Below are 17,520 nucleotides of genomic sequence, written 5' to 3'. Positions count from 1 at the left end.
GCTTGGTCTTTCTATCACCGGAGATGATGTTGGGCCCTGCGTGGTACCTTCTACGTGGCTGGAGGATCTTGAGTAACGTTTTGCAGGTGTTGCCACCACGATTGATCCTGAAGATTTCAATGAGCACCCACAGTCGAAAGGCCCTTCCAAGTCATGGCTCCTACAGTTTCAGATATAATTTCGTACAAAATGATTTGTTGATGTATTTTATGGCTTTGAAATACCTCATGTGTTTCTTATTCTCAATGTTCGTACTTTATTGCAGTCGGATCTGTTGGCAGCCGATGCTGATGAGTACAGCATGACTAGATCACTCGAGGCATAGCTGTTGTGGTTGTTTGGGTACATCATGTTTAACAACTCACACGGTCACTGTGTGGATAGGGTGCTTCTGCCCTACGCACAAGAGATCGCCGATGCAGATGAGGATGCCATACCCTTATATAGTTGGGGTTCAGCGGTTCTTGCATGCACATATCGTGGACTCTGCAAGGCATCACGGCAGAATGATAGAAATGTTGTCCTAACGGGGTGCCCAATTCTGCTACAGCTTTGGTCTTATGAGAGGATTGCTATCGGTCGTCCCATGATTGACCAGTCACCGTACAAGACGGATATGTACGGTGACACGGAGGATATATTCTATGCATACTATGGTCATACATTATTCCCTCAATACCTTTCTTATGGACGTATAATTTTTATTTTTGCAGAAAACATGGGCACATGTACAGACCCGGCGGTCTTATCCTGAGTTTGTTGCCGAATTTGATCGATTGACCCCAGAAGACATTATGTGGGAGCCATACAGTCCTTCGGCTATAGCCGCACGTGCACCGCTTGAGATATCTTTGGTGTGCACACAGGACCAGGGCCTATGGATGACTACTGCAGCTTTGGTGTACGACGTTGTAGTTGAGGCCCACTGCCTGGATAGAGTCATGAGACAGTTCGGTCGACGCCAGTCTTTCCCTGTGTCTTCAGCGTTGGATCGTGTTCAGCGCCACGATCATAGGTAACAAAAATGTATAAGTCCTCATGTACTAATAACGTGAAACTAATTTCTATTTAACGTGCAGTTTATCAAGGGATGGACATCTTTTATCGACAATGTGGATTACTAGATTACAACCATGGGTGGCTGCGTGGGATGATGCAGGCGAGCAGTTGGCTGAGGATATCGGTCCACACACTGAGCCTTCGTTTCGGGCGTACCTGACCTGGTACGAACTGAAGACTCGTTGCCGTTTGACGTATGTTGACATGCATCCACAGTCGCATGTTGCGACTTCGCAAGATCGCTATGCACGCACGACACAGGGATGATGCATTAGCTGGGGCAGTGAGTAAATGTTGACGGAATTTTCGATCTTTTAAGATTTGTATACTAAGTTTTTTTTGTTGCAGTTCGAGGCCTGTAGGTTGCTTGAATTAGATTGCTCACTGAATGTAATGAGGATTCATGGCGGGTCTACGATGAGCATGCCGGCACAACTCGAGGCCTGGACCACTCAACGTGATAGAGCCTGAGGCATCCTTCAGGTCTTTGGTACGCGGACGGAGTACGAGGATTCTTACGGATCGTCGCAAGCGTCGACGTCGGTTCCTTGTGGTCCCGCATGGCAGCAGCCTCCCTTATACCACCGGCAGTACGAAGGTATGGTGTGATATTTACCGATCCGTATGTTTATATGCAGTATTTAAATACGACTCCACACAGAGTACGGATACCCCGGTTCTCAGCCCTACGGAGGGCCAGGTACCTCGCAAGGGACTCCATTTCAAAGAACCTAGTTTACCTCTATGCCACCAGCTGGAGGGACTTTAGGTAAATATGTGGTGCATAATTTTATTTGCTTATGTTTTATGGTCGAAGACTCATACGTTATTATTTATACTCAGGATCACAACAGTTTACCGGAGCGGGGCCGTCTTCGTATCACAGTATGCCACCACCAGGAGGATATGAAGGAGCTTCTTCCTATCCACCACTACCACCACCACCTGGAACACAGGGTACGTAGTATAATTTATACGGAATTGCATTCACCTATTGAACGTTGCTTAAAAAAATTTTGTGATCTGTATGGTGGTCTGAAGACAACGACGCGGCCTCCTTCGACGACTTTACACGGTTGTTTGCTACGCCTGCCCAGCACGATGATCCCAATTTGCATACATCTGTGGCTTTGTTACGCCGTCCTGCCAGAGACGTGAGGCCACCGGACCGTCATAGCTACCCTACATATCATGTACACGCATAACGTAAGAGAGGTCGGAATGGTAGGGATGGTTAGTTGTTGGCACTTGTTTCTTTATTGTTATTATGGACTGTTTCGACTGTTCGGATTATGGTTGTTTATGATTGTGGTAGTTTACTTGTCATTTGTTTCTATAGATATTATTGATGTGAACTTGTTATGTTTGTGGGTTCCATAATGCTTGTGAAATAAGACAAGTTTTTGTGGGTTCCAATAGCAGTGCCCTTTCACCATTTCAAAAAGATGTGACAACACGGCAACCACACCAGCTCACCTTCAAAGCAGTTTCTCGGGCGAGGATGACGGAACTGTCATTCTACAGCGAATGTCTGTGGTGTGTAGTGGGGAAGGCAGCATCTAGGCACGATCGACCGAGCGGCAGCGATGCAGTGCTGTGAGTCTGCATGCACTTAGATGCTTTGCATGCACAGAGATGCATCGAGTAGTCAGTTCGAGAATTGAATCTAGCCTTTTCAGTGTTCGGTCAGCTAACCTCTTCACTGTGTTGTCATGTAGGCTTTTCAGGTGCATTTATACTCCACACTCCGGGTATCAGACCTTTGTGCGCCTATAAATACTCCAAAGTTTGTGAACTCCCAGCAGCACTCAAACACCAAAGCTCATTGTATACCCAATGTCTGGAGGTGGGTCTAGCGGGAAGAATTACTACGGATTTGGGAAAGGAAAAGGAGGAAGAAAGGGAGACCCCATGATATGGGAGGGGCCTCTTGAACCTGATTCCTTTCCGGAACCAGTGTTTGAGTTTCCGCCACAGCAGAAGAGTGAATTTACCAATGAAACTCCTCTTCGACAATACGATAACCGTAGAGATGCCGCTTCACAGGATGAACCATGCACTATTCCTTACTGCAACTGCTCTTGTCACAAGAAGAAGGGTCCTGCCCCTCCGGCACCACCGCCTGCACCACCTGCAATGGGTGGATATTGCGGAGAAGACTAAACGCAGTTTGCTACATGGGGTACGGCTACTAAGACTACATAGTGCTAGTGACATGCTGTATCGTTGTGTTTGTTGTTTTTTTAATTACCTAAGCCATGTTAGCTTAGTTAAGAATCTGTTTACCGTAGTTGCAACGGGTTCTGTCATGCCACTGCATGTCTGATGTATGTTTCATTAATGTTGTATTATGATGTAATTCCTATGGTTTATATTGTGTAATGCAGTTTTTAGTTCTTAATTCTTTCTGTTATATTTGATGTGTGGTTCACAGTATTCTAGTCTCCTGAAAAGGTCCGAAAATATTTTAGCAAGTTCAAAGATTTACTAGATTGCTTGTGCATGCGTGGCACCTCGGCGCCGTGATCTGTGGCGCCACATATTACGGCGCCGACCCCCAGTGTCTATTTCTGCAAAAAGTTACAAAAATGGCACATATGTGAAATTCTTTCGCGAAAAAGGACCTGCGCGCAATTTTCTCCGCGAATTTTTTTTCAAAAATGCCCCTGTCGCCCCGCTGCCGGGCGGCCAGGTCCCGGCCGCCCGGCAGCGGGGCGGCGGGGGTATATTCCTGTAAATTTACAAATCGAAAATATATTTTTGTAAAAAACGAAAATAAAAAATAAAAAAACCGCCACGATTCACTGCGAGCGTCACAAAACCGGAAAAGAAAAGAGAGGAAACAGCGACAGCGGTGGGCCGAAGGCCCGTCATACTCGGGCCCAGTAGACTAGTGGGGCGAGAGGTCGTCGAAGCCACCTCTCCCTGGCCCAGACTTGCCCAGACTCCCGTGGCGGCGTGGCACTGTGGCAGTGGCAGGCTGGCAGCTCCCCGGCGTCCGCGTCTCGTTGCCTTTCCCGCTGCTTGCTTCGTCCGGAAGCACAGGCCATGCCGGGCGCGGTGTGCCCCTTCCCCTGCCGACACCTCGCCTCGCCGCCGCCGTCCCCATGGTGGAGCAACAGCAGCCAACCAGAGCTTTATTAGGAAATTAGGAAGCTTCGAGATGCTTCCCGGGACACGTGGCCGGGCCACGTAGAGCTGCTCAGATCAGGCACCACCTTCGTGCTGCGTCGATCGGGCCTTCCATTACGGAATCAGGGGAAGCCCAGGGGGCGTGGGGCGAAAAAGCCACCGGCCGGTGTCCCTGTCCCCCGCCCGCCCGATCCACGGCACGCAGGGTGCTCGACGTCGACGCCACGCCACGCGACGCGACGCTTCCATCGATCGCTCACCACAAATCTCCCGGCTTTTCCACGACACGGGCCGCTCCCTGCCCCCACCTGCTCCGCTGCTTCCTTCCCTCCCCACGGCGCGGCGCGACCCCACCCCACATCCCGCGCAGCCAGAGCCGGCCATGGGCGGCGCCGACGACGCGGCGGTGCGCGCCGAGGAGTCCGTCTCGGGGGGCGTCGACGTCTGGAGCGACGCCGTCTCCTCCCACGCCCCGGACCACCTCCTCGTCATGGTACACGGCATCCTCGGCAGGTAAAAGTGTACCACCTCTGCTCCCCCGGGGACCCGGGATTCGTAGCTGATTCGTAGCTGGATTGCCCATTGGGGTGAAATCAGATGGTACATTTGGGCGGAATTTGTTCCGGAGCCTGCGATTGGGAGCAACCTCCCAAGGATCCGCAGACACGGCATTGGGTCGGTCTAGCGTGCTGCCTTTTCGGCTTGCCGTAGTGTATGAAATTGGTCTGCTGGCTACCTGGCATCACGCCAGCGTTTAGGCCAGCTGCTAACTGAATTTCCTGCTGTCCTGGAACAACCATTTCATAGAAAAGCAGGTTGTTTTTCGCTAGGCTAGACAAATTTATTTAGTGTATGTACTCTGCAAATAGAGCGGAATGTTCAACCTTTCCTTCAGGATTCAGGCTGGTGTTATAGACAAAAATCCACTGTGTTGGTGAATAAAAATATTAAGGACCCACTGCGCTAAGCTTCTATGGTTAATCGTGCCAACCCTGAAATTTACCCATGCAGTATAGGCAGGGACAAAGACTCCTATGTTATAAGGCACAAAGTAGGGAACTATTGTTCGGCATTGGTTACAACCAAGCATATACAAAGCTGCAAGCTATTTTGGTTACGTTATCTGGTTGTTCAATGTAGCTGAGAGACTGATCTTTTTCATTTCGATATGGTGCTCACGTGCAGTGTTCATGTTTCTAGTTACATTTCTCTTATTCTTTTGTATCTTTGTTCACTTTGTTCTTTTTCTTTGAACAGCACTGCTGATTGGCAATATGCAGCGAATGAATTTGTAAAGCAACTCCCTGACGATGTAATTGTGCACTGTAAGTTGTGCCACTTTGTACTATCCATTAACAAGTTCATTTTTCTATTATCTTTTTTTTACTTCAGTTTCTTATTTATATGAATATGCTCTGTGTTTGTTTTATTTAAAACATATTGTACTATGAAAATAGCAAATGTAATATGTAGTTTTCTGTCGTTGAATAAACTGTTTCTAGCTTTGCTTCTTGCTCGACCTATGTTATTTGTGAAACAAAAACAGTGACACAAATATGCTGACATGTTGTCAACCTTTTGGCACTAGAGTTATTCTCAAATTAATGCAATTGATTGACCAATGAAAAGGATAGCTTTTTGACCAATAGAACCTGACCCAGTTGTACTTCTTTTAGCTTTGTTCCATTAGTAACTGTGACCAAGATTTATGGGAGTGTCACCCAGAATGGTTTAATGTTTTGTTTGTTGGTCGGATCAGCATGCAGCTTTGTTCCAGCTGGATGCGGTCCTAGTTTGGAACCTCATTTTCCTCATAAAGCAGATCCATTTATTAAGAAAAAGGCTATATGTTTGAAACGTAGTCGACTGTTACTCATTTTTACCACTGTGAGCTTATATTTGTGAATGCTTCATCTCATTATACAGAAGAACTAAGAAACTTGAGAAACCACGTTTGTCATTAGAGTACCTGAAAACCAGATACTACTAGCTAGTGTTATGTATTTATGTTCTACATCTTCTCCCTCTACTCATTTATCCTCACAATTTTGAAGAGTCATCTACAGACTTTCAGTACTACTATGTAATTACCATAGAATAATGTAAATTGATCCCTTCCTAAATTTGTAATTTAATGGAGGCTGTGAGATTGGTTAGTCTGTTGATCTACCTAGTGGTATGCAGGCTTATTTGTGCCATTTTACAGGTAGTGAGAAAAATGCATCAATGTTGACTCTAGATGGAGTTGACGTCATGGGGGAACGCTTAGCAGATGAGGTAAATATCACAGGCAGTTAATGCACTGATAATTAACAATATGTAGAGCTACCTGTTGCTCCATAGTAATTTTCTATTACAATTTTATTCTGCTTCAAACTATTCGCTTGTACAATCCCTGTTGTCTGAACACAGAAGTACATGTCTAGATGCTCACATGCATTCTTCTCTTACTCAGGTGCTTGATGTAATTAGTCGGAGGCCAGAACTCACCAAAATTTCTTTTCTTGCACACTCCGTTGGAGGATTAGCCGCAAGATATGCAATCGCAAAACTTTACAGACACCCAAATGCCGGATCTGATGGAAATACTAAAGGAACCATCTGCGGGTTGGAAGCAATTAACTTTATTACTGTAGCAACGCCTCACCTTGGTTCACGAGGAAACAAACAGGTTCAATTTTTGACTGCCTCTTTTCAATGATCTACATGTCTCTAGACTCTAATTTGTTTTACCAGGAAGATGATACCTGAAAGCTGATATTGTATCCATCTTTTGAATCAACTGAAGAACCATTTGCTTTCCTCTATAATTCCAATTTTCAAAATTGGGTGTTTCTTTTAATGTTCCATACATCAAGAGTCTGACTAGAAGGTAGAATATGTGTAGAAATCGTAGATGCTAACATTTTTGTTTTCACTGACATGAGAGCATCTGAAGAGGGAAGGGTCATACAGTGGTTGCTATAGCCCTCCAGACATTCAATGAAGAGAAAAACAAAATCCTTTCATTTACTGAAAAAACTCAATACAATCGTTGCCAGGCTTCTTGGCTGTTCTGCTTACAACCACTAAAAACTAAAAGATTCCCAAATGCCACCTTTTTTTGTGACCTGACTTGCTTGGAGTAATCTTTCTGAATTATGTAACTGGAGATCTCATCAGATTTGTATACAAATTAGGTCCCCCTCCTGTTTGGATCCCTTGCAATGGAAAAGGTTGCTTGCCGAGTTGTACATTGGATATTTAGGAGAACTGGTAAACATCTCTTTCTAACTGATGATGATGAAGGGCAGCCACCACTGCTTCAGCGTATGGTTGAAGATCATGGCGATCTCTACTTTATGTAAGGTTTATCTTGCTTTTGGTTTGTTTTTCATGTTTGTTCTATTTCTAGTCCCAATAGTAATATTTCCTTGCCTATTCTGTGATAACAATACTAATGATGCTCTACATGCACCTTTTATAGATCTGCTTTGCGAGCATTTAAGCGGCGAGTGGTGTACGCAAATGCTGACTGTGATCGTATCCTTATTATTTGCTATATTTACAATTTTCTTTGTGGTATTCGTACTGTTTGTTTTATTGTTGTATACTCTTGGCTAGTCTTCTTTAAAGCACGAAATCAGATATTGTTGGCTGGCGAACATCATCTATTAGGAGAAACACTGAGCTGCCTGAGGTATTCTTACTGACTTCCTATTTCTGTTAACAACTAGGAAGGACTATGTAGTTTTTTATAGTACCATTCTCATACAGAAAGGCTTCTTTTACTTCCTCTGATCTGTAGTTGGCGGTATCATCATCTGAGAAGTACCCTCACATTGTACATGAGGAGTACTCAGAAGGAACTGATGATGAGAAGTGCCAAGATTCCATGACAGACTGTAATTTGGACATTCTTGAAGGTAAGTTTATAGAGTTGCATGGATAATACTATTTTGTTTCTGTATTTCAAGAAACCATATTTGTTTTCTATTTTTTTCCTATTCCGAGTAAATGATACTTCAGTGCTATGGAAAAGGTGATCTTGTTATAAAAGTTGTTTTCCTTATTATACATTTGAGTAAATAAGCTTACCAGAGTATTCTTGAGAACAGTGAGGCAGAGAACCACTCTGTTATTAAATTTATATTAGTGTGCCATTTTTGTCTTGACACCAGGAATGTATCAGTAGTTTTGTTTTCAATGGGACAATGACGTGGCATCTAAAACTGTTGTCATAGTTTTGCTAACCTATCCCCATAACATGTGAATGTGCCGGGCCTGAGCACCATATGAACTGCTGGGATATTTGACATGGTGGTTGGCACTCTGCGTATGGGAATGCCTTGATTCGTGAGTTTCCGCATATTTAGCAACAAGGGTAGGGCATTGGTACGAAATTCCTAGGGTAGTTGGTCTGTTTTGAAGTTCCACACTGAAGCAGCACCTAACATGATTCGCCAACTAGGGATTAAGTCTATTTGTCATACCATGAGGCTTGCCTGTTCTGTTGAAGTGTAGTGCATGTGTCGTAGGTGTGACACTTGGAAATGAAGTCTGGAATCGTCAGTTCATGGTTCTTAATGGTGTTAGTTAATTGAAATTGTTTGTGCGGTCCCTCGTGACCCTTAGGAAAGCCTTCCATTGATTCACATAGGTAAGTAACAAGATTCGTCATAGCTTTAGATACAGCAATCCATGTTTTCTCACTGCATCATTATTTTTTATTTGATATATCGTGTGTTATTGACTTCTGGATGTAGAAGTTAGGACCCTGAACCCTAGTCATAACTAATTAGCAAGCAGGGCCTACGGTTTCAAAGCGAGTAGTTTCATGAGTATCATGACCTCAATTCAACCTTTGACTGGATGGCTGCAATCCTGGTTGCTCATTGTAAAAGCCGTATTGGTCCTATGTTTCTCACCATGTTGCTTGATGAAACTATTGAGTTTGTATAACATTGGACCTGGAACCTAAAGACCAAGGCCAAGGGAATTGCCGTTCTGTTTTTCCCTTCCTTGGTTGTCTGAAAAATCTGCACAGCCGTTGTTTTTGTTGAATCGGTTGGGATTGTAGCGTCGTGTGTCTACTAATAGTTTCCTGACCGTGTCATCGTGCAGAGAAAATGGTGACGGGCCTTCGGAGCGTCTCGTGGGAGAAGGTGGATGTGAGCTTCCACTCGAGCATGACGAGCTTCGCGGCGCACAGCATCATTCAGGTTTGTGACCAGCTTCGCACCTTTGATTACCTTCCTTCCTTCCTCGGAAAATTACATGATTTCCTCCTCTTTTGTTACCGCGGCAGGTGAAGTACGCGTTCATGAACGACGGCGCCGACGTGATACAGCACATTATAGACCACTTCCAACTCTGAGGAGAATCCTCCAACCATTGCAGAGGAAGTTTTTTGTGTGTCGTGTAAGGATGTGTTGAAACTGTATATAATTCGCTCTGTTTGGTTGGCTGTGGCTGGTAGCTGGTGCTAATTTGTTGTTAGAGAAAAATACTGCTGACTTACTGCTGGCTATTGCTGATTTGGTTGGATGAACAGAGCGAATAATAGCAGTACCCACGAAGGAAAAAAGAATGCACAGTTTTTGTTTTTGATGTAAGAACACTAGTGCATGTGCCCCCTTCCATGGCTGCTGTACTTTCTTCCCGCAAACTCGTTCTGTCTGAAGAAGAGGAAAAAGAAGACGGTACCGGCAGTTCGCACAGGGTCCGGTCCGTGCGTAGTGGAAGGGGTTGTTCAGCTGATCCAATCTCGGCTTGTCTCGACTTATCTCTTTTTATATAATACTATTTATTCTACCATCCGAACACTATTCACTGGATCAGCCGAATAGCCTCGAAGTCGCCGGATCGGATCGGCGAGAGGAGAGGTTACGTGCGATCCGTGCATTCACAAACAAGAGAGAAAGAAAAGGTTGTCTGAACCGTGGTTGGGGTGCTCTGAGACGGCTGCTGGAGAACAAGGCAAGGAGGTCACTGACCCGGTGACCGCCGGAAGCGCAGGCAGGGCGCACTGCCGCCGCCGACATGCCCGCGCCGCACACGAGCCAGGCGGTCAGTCGCGCGCGCCCTGCGACGAGACCGCGCGCCACGCACGGCCTTCCTACCATGGAATACAAAATCGCTCGATAATCACGATTATCGGTGAAATTTACCGTTATCGATGTTGACTGATAAACGTTATCAATTGATTTTTCGATGAATTTCAATCCAAATTTCAAAAATTCAAAAAAATTTATAACTAGTGTGGAAAAAATTCTATAAAAAACTAGAGCCTCTCTGTAGTCTAGAATGATGTCACATATTAAAAACAACCACCGTTTGCTTAGACAAAAAAATGTTTCCAATACTAAAGCCTGATAATTGATGCAAATCCATCGATAATCAATGCAAATCAGTTGATATTCAACAATTTTGGTTGATTTTCTATTTCCTTTCACCAACTTGACCAAATATGAATGGGGTATTTACTATATTGTTGTATATTATGCTACAAATGGATGGTTATACTGATAATTTGCAATGTAGACTAGTGTTAAATATTAGTGGTGGGAAGAAAGACTTCAATGTTGACTTGTTGTTAAATCGGTTAGGATACAATAGGCTTCAATGTTGACTATAATATGTATGCTTATACTAAAAAAACTATGTCTAAATGTCTAATTGGTTTACATAATTATTATATAAAAAGTGTTATTTATGAAAAATGGATGTTTTAAGTGTCTTTCTGTATGAATTATGGATGTGGCCATATGAGTCTGTTACCAATTTGCATAAAACTTGTGTCAATTTATGCTAATATGGACAATGTGGTTTGTATGGACTATGTACTTTTTTGTATTTATGTGCAATTTCATTTGGTGTATGTCTATTTGTGTGGTTTGCATAATTATACATAACATGGATATATGTAATATGTATCTATAGTTTATTCAATTTATGTCCAAAATATATGTACATGTTTATTTCTAATGCAATTCTATCGTAAGCTACGTATGTATGTATAATTTACCTTATAAAATACCATACATAACAAACCAAATAAAAATACTATAAAAATTTCTATTTTCCATCTGCTAAATATATTTCTCAGCCGAATTTTCGATAAATCGACCGATTTGCATCGATTATCAATGATAAATCATTGATTATCGATATTTGAATTTGATCTTCCTTATCAGTCGATTTTATAACGTAAACCCTGCTTCCTACTGCCTGCTCCCTCCTCCTCTGACCTGTGGTAGCTCCGCGTTGACAAAACGGCCGCCGCGGCGCGGCCGACGACGACGACGCGGGGCGAGGCGAGGCGAGGCGACGGGCCGGCCGGTAAAAGCGATGGACGGCGGTCGACGCGGCACGTGTGCGCAGGGTGTGCTTGGGGTGTGTACGTGCGGTGCGCCGGCCGCCAGTGCGAGGTCAAGTCGGGCGGAATACGAAGCTATCGCTAGTCCTGGCAGGAAGTGTCATAGTCATATAATTACCAACACTATTAACTAGGTAACTGAGTTTGTTTCTACTACGACACTTCTCTTATATTCCATAGCACTCTCTTTTTTCTCTCTTCTGTCATATCAGTAAATTTAATGCTCATGATATTTTCATAACACTTCCTTTGATTTTGGGCTAAGAGAATGTTTAGTTTTTAAAAAAAATTCTATGCTACAGTAACTTTTAGCGTTTGACCACTAATTAGGAGTATTAAAAATAGATAACTGACAAAACAAATTTCATAGCCTCCAAGTAAAATCACGAGACGAATCTAATGAACCTAATTATACAATAATTAGACAATGCTATGCTACAGTAACAATATCTAATGATGAATTAATTAGATTTAATAGATTCATCTCGCGATTTCACATCCATCCATGTAATTAGTTTTATAATTAATCTATCTTTAATACTCTTCATTAGTACTGTAAAAGTTGCCAAAATTTTTATCCAATTTTGTTTAACTAAACACGTCCGGTCCGCCGCCGCCGGCCGGGGATGGGAGCCGAGCGCTTCTCAACCCACCGCCGTACAAAAGTTTGCGCCCGATGAGCCTGCGCTAACCAACTTGTAAATCTGTAATAATAATCGCCAAATGTACGGATGTGGACATGATAGCGCCGAGCGCGATCGAGAGCCGTGACGCCGACTAGTCCGAGAGTTGTTAACTCTGCCGACTACCGGTCTGCTCACCTGCTGACCTCACGGCGGCCAACACCCAGGACAAGGCAAACGGACTGCCCCCTCCCCATGCCCGGCGCCCCGGCCGGAGAGCTAGCGACGCTGATGATTGGGCAGGCAGCAGAGAACCAGCGCCACTAGCAATGGCGGACCATTTCCAATTCCCCAGCTGATTCGTGGCCTCAGTTTCATTGAGCTAGCGACACCTGACTGCCCGTCGGACTTGCACTGCACGGGGGTTCAGGAATCAGGATCACTCCTGCTGCAACCATTGGCTGGGGAGCTCCCGCCCCGGAAGGCAACCAACCCCACCTCGCTCGGTCATGTTCATGTCCCGGCAGCCCGGGAGCCGCCCCAGTCTCTTCGGACTTAATTTTTGCATTAACTCTCTTTCCCCGGACTAAACGAAGGGGAAGACAGCGACTCTGATAACCAAGGTGACCAGTTTTTTGCATTAACTCGGAGATGTGTCTCAATTCACAGTTCCATCGTAAGTTACAGACACCAGAAACTAGATAATTATATCAGGTGAGTTTTATGTGATAAAATTCATCTCTCATCCCATGAAACTCTCACCTTCACTCTACTTACCATGTCAACAAAATTGATGATGTGACATAAATTTAATGCCATAAAATTCTTCACGAAATCCCCATTAAGACTGATCTTAGAATATGGCGAACACATGTAAGCTCCACGTCAACAGGAATAACACTTTCTTTTTAACTTAAATTATGGTAATTGGATGTACTCCCTCCATTCTGAAATGTAAATGTAGGATGTTCTAGATTTTGCAGACAGATTATGGAGATAGAGAAAAAATATATGTACTCTTCGTTAGTGCATTGTTTAAATAATCAATTGCTTACTTTTAGTGCCCGCATCAAAACCAAAAAGATTTGCATTTTTTACTCTCATGGCCCATCATAATTGTCTTTTTTTACAAAACTAGCACCAAAATTAATAAGATTAGCATACCTTTTTTTTCCAAAGAATCTTAGGGTGTCTTACATTTAGGTACAAATTTTTAACCCTACAATACCTTACATTCCAGGAGGGGGGAGTAACGAGGTAATATTAGCAAGTTTGAGAATCTAAATATGTATTTAGAAAGTTTAGGGATCTAGATAGCATCATGAGCCAAATTTCTGCAGTTTAGTGGTTACAAGAGCCTTGGTAAAGAGACTCGGTAGCACCTCAGATTCTGGGTTTGATTCTCCATGGGAGCGAAATATTCTAGGATTTAACAGCGTTGTGCTTTCAGTGGTAGGCGGCGTTCCTGTCTACAGCAAGGCGCCTGTGATGACTTCGTCAACTCGAGGATTTGCCTGGTCAGCATTCAAAATACTCATAGGGGTAGGGTTTGCATATGTATGTTCGTATAGGTGTCTGAGTTGTAAAAAAATCGGACTCTTGTATGCAAGTATTTTTTTCAATAATAACAACCTATTAGTCTGTGCTACAGAAATTATTGGATATGATTTTTCCAAAGAGATTTTCGAGATTGTTCGCATAACATGTGGCAAGATTGCTGCCCCTTAAGGCCAGTCTCAGTGGGGAGTGTTATTGCACAGTTACCAAGACTATGAACTATGTAACCGAGCCGGAAGAGTGTCATAGTGATGACACCTCTCTCACATTTTATGACACTCCACCTTCTCTCTTTTCTGCCATATCAGTAAATTTAATACTCATGACGTCCCATGACACGTTTATTGAGATTGGTCTAAATTAAAAGGACCGGAGCTAGCTATTTGAGGAATATGATGTATTCTTGGCATAGAGTCAATCAGGATAATGGAACCCTAACAAAATACTTTTTTTTTCATTCAATTGTTAAATTATGTGGATATATAATCTTTTTTCTTTAGAAGATGTTTTTGAGGTACTAAATTCCAATTTCTCCTTCCAAACATGATATTTTCTTTTTGAGCACCAAAAATTTATTTATGGGAAAATTCCAGCCTCTCCAAACTTGGGCAAATGGTACTGTAGGGGTAAACTGTTTCACCATGCAGTAATTAAGATACAACACGATGTAACACTACATTAACCAATTAGTAATCAGTTAAATCTCTTCTATACAATGTTATCATTTACCTACCGGTTCATTGTTGGGCGTATCCACCAACTACCAACAACCACCGTCCTAGTTTGTACTTGGTAAAAATTGAGACCAAATACCAAAAAGTAAAACTAAAAAAATGCCCCCCCCCCCCAAAGTCAACCCCATCATCTGTTGATCAAACATTTTTTTTGGCCGCCGACGTATGCGAGTCCAGAACAGCTCGATCGCGTCGCCGTTGCGGCCGTCAGTGCACGCACTCCACCACCGTGCTCGCCGCGCCGGGCATGTCGGCGCCGCCGTCGAGCTGGATACGCATGTCCTTGGCCTTGCTCATGTACAGCTGCTTGACGTTGCCGCCCTGGTTCTTCACCAGCCGCAGGATGCTGCGCTTGGCGTTGTCCCGGAACGGGCAATGCGAGCCGAGGAAGCCGTCGACGAGGTGGATGTACGCCTCCAGGTCGTGGCAGCACGCGGCGTCGGCGTCGGGGCGGAGGAACGGCGACGCGCGGCTGTCGAGGCGCAGCTCGCGGCCGACGTCGGCGTACCCCGGCAGCGGCAGGCTGGGCGGGAACCGCGGCACGACGTCGTGCGCGTTCACGACGCGGAGCACGCGCGCTCCGCGGGCCTCCACGCGCGCCGCGAACGCGCGGTTGCCCACCCGCGGCCCGCCGAAGGAGAACACCGCCACCGGCGCCTTGGCGCGCCGGGCGACGCCGCCCGCGAGCTCGTCGGCGATGAGCACCGCCAGCGCGGCGCCCAGGCTGTGCCCCGTGACCGTGATGCTCACCTCCTCGCCTTTGTACTGGTCGAGCAGCCGGCGCACTTCGGACACGACCATCTCCGACAAGCTCGGCGAGTGGTCGCCGGCCGTCTTGTAGATGTTCCAGAACCCGCATTCGACTTTCGCCTTGGACGCGTCCGGCGAGGCGCCGGCGTTGCCGTCGGTGACCGGGACGAGCCCGGCGCGGACGTTCTCGGCCCACTCGAGGACGGTGCAGGTGCCGCGGAGCGCGATGACGATGTCGCGGCGGCCCATGCGGCGAACCTCGGTGGGGCTGTCGCAGACGGCGACGTACCCGACGAGGCTCGTCCGCTGCGCGGCGCAGGGCGCGGCCGCGGCGAGCCAGGTCGGGAGGCCGACGGAGGAGGTGGCGAAGAGCGGCGCCGTGACGCGGTAGGCGGCGTCCGGGAGCGGGACGCGCGCTCGTTGGCCAGGCTCGGCGTCGGGGCGGGAGAGGAAGGCGCCGTACGCGGCGTCGACGAACTCCCCGTAGCGCACCATCTCGCGGCGGAGGTCCGGGTGCAGCGGGTCGAGCAGGCCGCGCCAGCCGTCCTCGCCGTGCAGCCGGCGCCACGCCGCCGCGATGTTCCCGCGCGGGGACGGCCCGTCGGGCGCCACGGGCTGGAGCAGCCGCTCCAGCCGCCGCGGCGACATGGCGGGCGCCGCCGGGTCCTCCCTCAGGGCCTCGCCCCTGGCCCGCGCGAGGAACGATGGCAGCCGCAGCAGCGGCTGCTGCCTCCGCTTCCCGACCACCGGCTGCACAGCCGCCGCAGGCGTCGCACTTTCAACGGCGGCGCCGCGGTTGCGGAAGAGCTTATCGAGGTTGGAGAGGTGCGCGGTGTTGCCCGGCGCGGCGGCCGAGACTCTGCCCGTGGCGGGCACCGCCGCGCGGTGCAGCGTCAGCGACGGCGGCGCCGCGGCGGTGGACATGCAAGGCAAAAGTGGTAGTAGTCGCGACGGCAGGAGAGCGGCATACAAGTCGGCAACGGCGGCGACAGGCCGGCAGAGCAGGGGACCCGACAGTTGCGAGCTCGATCAGGAGAGGCCCTTTTATAGGCCAACGCGGCGGTGGAATGAAGCTTGAGCGGATCAAATCAACTCAGCACCTTCCTACGGGCTTCTGTGTATCCGAGACTTCCTTTTTCTTTCTCTGTCTCTTTTTCTGTAGTGACCAAAAACTCTTTTTTCTTTTTCTTTTTAGCGCCAAAGCAACTGTTTCCTCGGTCCCAAAATAAGTACGTACTCTCTCTATTCAGCTATGATAGATATATATATCTTTAAATTAAAAATAAATAAATTTTGATCACTATATTTAGTCTCCGCCTCACGGTTTCTACGACGCAGTCCGTTCAATTTCCTCTTTGCATTAACTCGAGCCGTCATGCATGCCTCGGGATTAATAATCACCGAAAACGAGGAGTCTCACTTGTAGAAACAAGGAGATGATTGTTAACATGATTAATGAATTGATAAGCATATTTGGTGCCCTTGGTCACCGTGCCAGGTAAAAATACAACTATCATAATTGAATGGAGGGAGTATTATTTTAGCATTCAAATTTTGTTCTAGAAAAAGTGTTATTTTAGCTTGTAATGAGATCTATTTAATTAATATAAAATAATACCGAGCACCAAGAAAACATTATATAGAAACACGTGTAGAGCCTATAAGATACTTAGTAGATGTTATTTTTCTATTTCTAATGCATATGCGTTCATTGAGAATCCAGAAAACCAAATAAATAGCATAATTTTTAATTATAATTGCTAGAAATAATTAGGTGTGATAAAATCATTTCTTAGGATGAGTAATATGTCTGAAATTTTCTAAAATAACACTTATTTTGGGACGGAGGGATCAGTACAGTGCAATGCAACGATTTTTGTTCTTAAATTTGTGACGTGATAACCTATTAATTTTTCTACGATGATGATTTTTATGTGGTTTAAGTATTTCTGCTTCGAGAGCATGGGTTTTTTTAGGTGGTTGGCAAGGCAATGTACGGATAAGATGCTGACAGGTGCTTCATGAGTCAAGACACATATCCATGTTATTTTTTTGCTTTTGTTGTGTTTGTCTCGATAGAAGATGTGAATGCTGTCATCGGTTAATTACAGTGAATCTGTTGATTCTAATCAATACATTTATTTGGGTTTTTTAAGTAGAGGGTTATTTTGAGTCGAGCAGCCACCTCACTATTCTAATAATAAGATGTGATGTGATGCTGCAGCTTTCCTCCATTCTTATGTCATTTTATGACGTGTTAGTCTACGTTACAATTATGCATAGTTAATTTTATTATGCGAAAATACTA

At 45.6% G+C, this 17,520-nt stretch overlaps 2 protein-coding genes across 2 annotated transcripts; one reads left to right on the top strand and one right to left on the bottom strand.

Annotated features, from left to right (window-relative positions):
• Nucleotides 1-4,027: 4,027 nt before the first annotated feature.
• LOC120679805 (lipid droplet phospholipase 1-like) lies at nt 4,028-9,793 on the top strand. Its single transcript, XM_039961463.1, has 10 exons — nt 4,028-4,704; nt 5,449-5,516; nt 6,398-6,468; nt 6,647-6,862; nt 7,371-7,534; nt 7,658-7,713; nt 7,818-7,870; nt 7,979-8,096; nt 9,295-9,392; nt 9,479-9,793. Exons 1-10 carry the CDS (start codon nt 4,574-4,576, stop codon nt 9,545-9,547), a joined length of 1,044 nt encoding a protein of 347 aa, XP_039817397.1. The 5' UTR covers nt 4,028-4,573; the 3' UTR covers nt 9,548-9,793.
• A 4,541-nt stretch (nt 9,794-14,334) lies between these two features.
• LOC120679472 (phospholipase A1-Ibeta2, chloroplastic-like) lies at nt 14,335-16,211 on the bottom strand. The gene has a single exon (XM_039961068.1). It carries the CDS (start codon nt 16,134-16,136, stop codon nt 14,670-14,672), a length of 1,467 nt encoding a protein of 488 aa, XP_039817002.1. The 5' UTR covers nt 16,137-16,211; the 3' UTR covers nt 14,335-14,669.
• Nucleotides 16,212-17,520: the final 1,309 nt, after the last annotated feature.

This window comes from Panicum virgatum, chromosome 6N (genome assembly GCF_016808335.1).
Source record: "Panicum virgatum strain AP13 chromosome 6N, P.virgatum_v5, whole genome shotgun sequence".
Taxonomy (NCBI): Eukaryota; Viridiplantae; Streptophyta; class Magnoliopsida; order Poales; family Poaceae; genus Panicum; species Panicum virgatum.
This window is presented reverse-complemented; position numbering and strand designations above follow the sequence as displayed.

What these genes read in the sequence shown, in the direction of transcription:
- LOC120679472 (XM_039961068.1), bottom strand. Translation starts at nt 16,136, where the DNA reads ATGTCCACCGCCGCGGCGCCGCCGTCGCTGACGCTGCACCGCGCGGCG.
- LOC120679805 (XM_039961463.1), top strand. Translation starts at nt 4,574, where the DNA reads ATGGGCGGCGCCGACGACGCGGCGGTGCGCGCCGAGGAGTCCGTCTCG. An exon ending in GTTCACGAGGAAACAAACAG is followed by an intron (nt 6,863 to 7,370) that starts GTTCAATTTTTG and finishes TATACAAATTAG; the next exon opens with GTCCCCCTCCTGTTTGGATC. An exon ending in CGCAAATGCTGACTGTGATC is followed by an intron (nt 7,714 to 7,817) that starts GTATCCTTATTA and finishes GCACGAAATCAG; the next exon opens with ATATTGTTGGCTGGCGAACA.